General features: G+C 60.9%; 1 protein-coding gene across 1 annotated transcript; it reads right to left on the bottom strand.

Annotated features, from left to right (window-relative positions):
- Positions 1-1804: 1804 nt before the first annotated feature.
- Positions 1805-4698, bottom strand: LOC136354990 (uncharacterized). Its single transcript, XM_066306926.1, has one exon. The coding sequence runs from the start codon at positions 3410-3412 to the stop codon at positions 2975-2977; it is 438 nt and encodes a 145-aa protein (XP_066163023.1). The 5' UTR covers positions 3413-4698; the 3' UTR covers positions 1805-2974.
- Between the last annotated feature and the right edge of the window lie 2105 nt (positions 4699-6803).

Raw genomic sequence — 6803 nt, 5'->3', positions numbered from 1 at the left:
GCCATAGCGGCGGTTCGGTCGCCTCTGATCGCGCTAAAGACGAGGATGCTTGGGACGCGATAATCGGGGGATCGGTTAGACCACGCCTCGATTACCTCGCCCGCTATTCCTACGGCGGTTGTGGTGACGGTTCACTCAGCTTGCGCTTATAGCCGTTGCGCATTCCACCTCGAGTGCGCCGCTGATAGGCGCACTAAAGGTGGGACGCGGACACGACGGGCGACGTGGTGAACGGGCGCGGGAAACGGAGAGACAACTGCGGACGTGGGGGCAATTATGAGGGTGCGAAACGAGGAGGCGAGCGCGGATGAGACAAGAATTAAAAGGGAGTGGAGGCAGGGACCTCTCCTCCTTCCTTTCGCCAACCGCCGACTCGTCCTCTCGCCTCTCGAACCCTAACACTCTCGCCACTCCACGCAGCTTTGCGCGCCACGCCTTCTGCCACTGCCTCGCCGGCCACCATGGCTCAAGACACCGGCGACACAGTGCTCCCTTCTCCCCGCATCTCGGCAGACAGACACCTTAGCCTCCCCCGCAAAATCATGCCGGACGGCGCCGTCGTGAGGGCGGGGGAGTCACGGCCGCGGCCGCGATATCCGGAGCGGTCCGTGCACCTCTTGTCCTTCGCCATGGCGGGATTGATTCCGCCTTTCTCCCGATTTTTCCACGAGGTTCTGGATTTCTACGAAATCCATGCCTTGCATCTCGCGCCCAACGCCGTGATGACAATGAGCATCTTTGCGCACCTGTGCGAGATGTTCATCGAGGTGCGACCGACGATGCGGTTGTTCCAGGCCTTCTTCGTCCCGCAGCTGCTACAGGGTGCGGTGGTGGGGGGATGTTACTTCCAGCCCCGACCAGGCACGGCGGGGCAGTACATCGAGAGCCACCTCCGCAAGAAATGGGAGGACTGGAAGAAAGACTGGTTCTACACCGCGCTGCCGGATCACCCACGACTTCGAGTTCCCGCCGGTCCTCCCGAGAGATCCGCCGCATGGCTGACGGCTTCGGAGCTGGGCGAGGAATATGACGCGGTGTGGGATCGTCTCAGGGGCCTGCGAAGCTTGGGCCTCACAGGAGCAATGGTCTTCGGCGACTACTTTCGCCGCCGTATCGCCCCTCTCCAGGAACGATCCCGTGGCGCGTGGGAGTATACCGGCCCCAACGACCCCATGCGCAAGCACGCGGGCGAGCGCTGGGACTGGGGCGAGGAGGACGCCAAGATGGTGATTCGGCGGGTGCTGGGCCTGGACTCCGCCGAGCAAACACTGATCCCGGATGGGATCCTCCCCCTCTGCTGCGACCGCGACCGGGAGAGCATCTTGGCCGTGATGTCGGTCGTCGGCGCCGGCAGGGGCCGGCCTGGCCGAGGGGGCGCCAGCGGTAGCGCCGCCAGCGCCGGTGGTGGCGGCGCGTCCGTGGGCGGGAGCCGGCCAAGCGGTCCGGGCGGTGGTGGCGACTCACGGGCGCCCGGCTCGGGCCCGGAGACGACCCAGCAAGTGACCCGAAGGGGAAGCGGAAGGCGGCCAAATCTTGGCCGCCCTCTCCCCCGCGTGGAAGGGGTGCAGAGCGCGCGACAGACCTTCCACCGGCGGGTCACAAGCGACCTGCCGGGCCCGAGGCCGGTCGGAAGAAGAAACGGCTTCGGAAAATAGGGCAAACGGAGCCGTGCCGAGGGAGCTTCATCGAGCCCCCGAAGTGGACCTTCAACCATCCTCCCCGCAGGTACAAACGCTGGCGCCCACTTCGGTGCTCTTACCTAGCTCGGCCTCTTGTTCCCTCCCTTTCTTTTTCTTTTGTTAACGCGATCTGGGTTCCCTTGTAGCGATATTCCTTCTCAGGGGACCTCGGGGTCGGACCCCTCGCGGAGGACGAAATCCGCACAACCGGAGCGGTCCGGGCCTGGCCAATCCAAGGCCACGGGGTCTTCGCAACCTCGCGGTGGGGTCCACAGGACACGTACCGGGCCCGAGGTTGAGGTCGAGGCTGGGGGCGGTCCTGAGCCCGAGGCCGAGGCCGAATCCACCCGAGGACTGGGAGCGGGGGACGAAAAGAACAGCCGCTCCCCCTTGCGTTTGGGGCACCCTCGGGGCTGGCCTCGCAGAAGGGGGGCCGAGAGCAGGCCCCGTCTCGCGGGGGGTCCAGCAGCACTCCGTCGTCCCGGGGGCGAACCGCGGGCTTTTCTTCCCCATCCCCGGCGAGCATGGAGCCACTTCTGCAGGTGCTCGCCGCCGCCGACTCCACTGTCCGGGAGGGGCTCAACACCCAAGTTCAAGCCCTGGCGGAAGAGCGGACGGCCCTGGATGCCGAATGGGCTCAGCTTGTGGCGGACCGCGCGCGAGTCGACGAGGGGCACCGTGCCGTGGAGGACATGGTGAGGGTGGGGCGCAAAAAACACCAAGCCCACCTAGCTAAAATCCAGGCGCGCGAGGAGGTGCTGGACTCCGTCATGCGGGAGGCGGAGGAGGAGCGGCAGGCGGCGCTGATCGCCTCGAGCGCCCTGGACGAAGCGCTGGGCGATATTCGCCTTTAGTACGAGGCCCATGCCGAGGACCTGGCGGAGAGGGTCAGGAATGCGCGTGGCACCCTCGACGCAGCCGCTGCCCACGAGCGGCGAGCAGCGGAGGCCGACACCTCGTTGCAGGCCCGGACTGCGGCACTCGAGGCTGAACGCAAGGCCTTGGACGATCGTGCCCGCTCCGTGCAGGAGTTTGAAGCCACGATCCGTCGGCGGATTGAGGTCCTTGATCGGAGCCAGCGCGAACAAAACGCGCGCGGCCAGGAACAGGCGCAGCGGGCCCAGGAGCTGGAGGAGCAAGCACGCCTGCTGGATCAGCGGGAGTCCACCTTGGCCGCCCATGAGAGAACGGCGGCGGAAACGGAGGCCTCCCTTCACCTTCGTGAAGAGGCCGCGGCTGAGCACGACCGGATCACTCTCGCCGCGGAAGCTTCCGCGGGCCGCCGCGCGGAAGAGCTACGGCTGCGGGAGGAGGCGTGCCGGGAACGGGACGCCGCACTCGCCGAGCGCGAAGCCGAGGTAAACCGCCGCGAGGTAGCCTTGCGCCGGCTGGGCGAGCAGCTTGCGAAGCGCGAGGAGGCTGCTGCTGGGCGCGAGGCCCGGCATCTGGAGAGCGCTTGCGCTGAGCGCGCGGCGATAGCGGCGAGGGCTTCCGAACTGGAGGCCCGGGAGAAGCACCTGGCAGCCGGCGGGCCGCCCGGCGGCGCGGGGTTGGCGAGCGAGCTCGCTAAGGCTCAGAGTACCCTTGCCGACCTGGGGCGCCTGGTGCAAGATCAGGCTGGGGAGATCGCGGCCCTTCGCCTCACCAACGAACTCGGGCCCGGGCAGCTCTCCGACGCCGTCGCTCGGCTGGAGCGCGCGGCGCGCCGAGTCGGCGTTCCCATGCGCCAGCATAGCCAACTTCCGCCCACACAACCAGCGCTCGCGTTCCGGTTGGACGGGCTAGCGGCGGGCCTGGAGAGACTGGAAGAGGAGGTCGGCGAGACCATAAAGTCCTCGTCAGCTTCTTTGGCACGGGCCGCGGTGGAGCTGGTTCTTGCAAGCCACCAAGCGCGCGACCCCGACTTCATGCCGTGGTGCGCACTTGAAGATTTTCCCCCAGGAACTGAAGCGAGGGCCCGGGAGCAAGTTCGGGAGGCAGCCGACGCGATTTTCTCGGGCTTCGAGGGATCGGCCCCCCGCTTCACCTCCGGGCTCGCCTCGGACGAAGAAAGCGGGAGCGGGGGTGACGATAGCGACGAAGACTAGGACGACATCGTCAGCGGCGCCGGCCTCGGAGGGCCGGGCACCCCGTGACTATCCGCGCCTTCAATTCCCTCTTGTTGTGCGCCCGTAGCGGGCACCTCTTGTATTTAGGCCGTCGTGCCATCCTGCCTTGTTTTGCAATTGAAACTTGCTTAGCTCCTTTTCCCCTTTCGCTTCTTCTATTCATTGCTCCTTCCACTGAATGTCTTTGAAACAGAGAGAACAACAAACAAAAAACAAGGGAAAAAGGGGATAATCAGTCCGTGATCGAGACGCCGCTTTGACCCCACCCCCCCTCGGGCTTGTTCTAGCGAGATGGTGAATCCGCGTTTGGTCCAGGGCACCTAAGTGGTGATGGACAAACCCACCGCTCCGAGGGAGCCGCCTAGCGGGACTGGCCAGACCGAGGCCGCGTCGACCGGGGGTCGGGGACGGCCGTGTGTAGGCCCTTCCGATCCTCCGGGGTTCGGCGCAACCCAGGGCACGGCCCGCGTTCGTGCTCCCTTTCGGGGTTTCTAGGCCGCCTCACAGCACTTAGGATTCAGAGCAAACGCAGATTACCCCTTAAACCAGGACAAGCCAGAGGAAGGGAAAAAAGAAACGGTCTTTGGGTAAAAGTACACAAGAATTCATTGCTTGTAAGAGGAAAAAAGGATACACAGTGGTAGCCCCCGGCCAGGCGCGCACAAACCGAGGGGTTGTGCGGGGGCTGGCCCGAGCTCCAAGAAAGCAAAAAAGTCTCGATATTATGGATAGAAGCGATGGAGGTGTTCGATATTCCAGGGGTTAGGCAATTCTGTGCCGTCCTCCGTGGTTAACTGTCACGCCCAGAAATTTAGCCCAAATTTCCAGACTATTTTGTGTATTAAATCCCTGTCCAGGACCAGCCAGGGTACACAAAACGACAAATAATATACAGTTCCAAACGTAAATAAAGCGTAAAATACTTACAGAAGAGGCACTTAGTCCTCACACCGAAACAAAAGCAGCAGCAGCGGAAAAAGGCGATCCTAGCGGGGCTTCAGCTCCACTCCACAGGCAAAACTCAACTGGGGTCTGAGCCTTGGTCCTCTAACTTCGTCTTCAGCTCAGAAGCACTACACTTCTGAAAAGGGGGAATAATAGCAAGGCTGAGTACAACCACCGTACTCAGCAAGCCACACCAACGATGCAGACGTGCAAGGGGAACACAAGGACGGTTTGTGGCTATTTGCATAAAGGCGGTTGTAAAACATTTTATTGAGCAAAACAGTAAAACAGTTGAGTAATTAAAGTAACATTAAATCTCCACTGATCAACGCTACACCACGTTGAACAGGCCCAACCAACCCACCTGGACTACAGTGTATTGGGTCGATTTATTAAGATGGGACTAATCACGGTGAATCTGGTCGACCGCCCATAACCGCGGGCACGGCTATTCGAATAGTTTTACTCTGATCAGAGGTGTACAACTGTACCCACAAAACACAGCCCCACGACACGTTTCCGTGCGCCGACATGCCACCACGACATACCGGAAAGAGGCCGTGACAGGACCCTTCGCATAACCCCCTCTAACCGATCGCACCACACCTTAGGGTTCGCCCCCGTCCCCAGCAGGCAACGGGCAGCCCCCCTTTCGTGCCGCGGTGAATCCGGAAGCCGATCAACCGGACACCCCGGCCGACCCAACTCCATCACGCCCACCCTCGCCTGGGTACGTCGGCTAGAGAAAAGCTACACTACAAGCCCAGCCGTTGCCCACGCTGGCTTGTGGTAAGTACGATAAGTTCTTCCAGGGCATCCCGCGAACCGGTCCTTAATCGCCATGGGCACGTCTAGCAAAACCATGCACCCACAGCCCACCATTCAGTTGCATTTTAGTTGGATAATTACGACCATGAAGCATGGCCAGATGTCTCGAGCACGCAGCTCATTCTGATACTAAAAGGTCTAATACTGTAATTATCCCATCAACTGAGCTAGTAGTAATTAAGCATGGCTAAGCATATAGTTCTAGCTAGGTCACATAAGTAACCTGAGCTAGTCGATTCATTACCCAAGGTTGACAAAGAACAGATATCAAGTAAACATGGCACAAGCGAGCAGATAGGTAATACCCAGATCCCATGTAATTAGCAAAACATGCATATTTATTTGTAAACGGTAAAACATTTATAAATTGGGATCAACATGCTCAAGGGGAATGTGTGACTTGCCTTGCTTCTTCAAAACAATCTTCCGAACTCTTTTCCTTGCGACCGCAGACTTCCGAAACAACGGATTCTACACGCTGGCACGCAAAACGAGGAAAAACTCTAATAAAAACCAAGGAAACAGTACATAAAAAGTAAACAAACATGTAGAGCTCAATTTTAGATGAATTTTGCAAGTTGAATGGCTCAATTCGGAGTTCGAATGAATTAGATATGAATTTTAGAAGGTTTTGAGCCATTTTAATGAATTTCTAGAATTATTCACGAATTATTGCGCAATTATTATTTATTTTCTCAAAGGAAAAGGCTGTGCTGACGTCATCAAAGGGGAGGGGCGGCGCCGGCAAGCGGGCCCCACCGGTCAGCGGCACAAAGGCGCCGGTCCACCGTGGACCGGGACCACCGAGGCGGTCCACCGCCGGTCCACGGGATCCGACGGCCCGGATCGGCCCAAAGCCGATCGGACGGCCACGAGGCGGCGCGGCTGGGGCACGGGCACGGCATGAAGCCGGCTCGGCCGAGACATGGCGCGGCGGCGGCAAGGGGGAGGCGGCAAGGGGGAGGCGGCAACCGGCTGCAGCAGCCGGCGACGTGGAACGGCGGCGGGTGGCCGGAGGACAGCGGCGCGCACGGGGACGGCGACGCACCCCAAGAGGCGGCGGTCGGCAAGAAAGGGGACCGGAAAAAAAGGAAGGGAGGAGAGATCCTCACCGGAAGCGGCGGCCGACGCGGAGGAAGAGGACGGCGACGACGATTGCCCAATGGCGGCTTGCGAGGACGGAGGGCGGACGGGGTCGCCCTTGACCTTCCGAAGAGAGAAGAGGGAGTTAGGGAGAGGAGGA

The sequence above is a fragment of the Oryza sativa genome, chromosome 1 (genome assembly GCF_034140825.1).
Source record: "Oryza sativa Japonica Group chromosome 1, ASM3414082v1".
Lineage (NCBI taxonomy): Eukaryota > Viridiplantae > Streptophyta > Magnoliopsida > Poales > Poaceae > Oryza > Oryza sativa.
The sequence above is the reverse complement of the archived record's forward strand: the minus strand, read 5'-3'. Positions and strand labels throughout refer to the sequence as shown.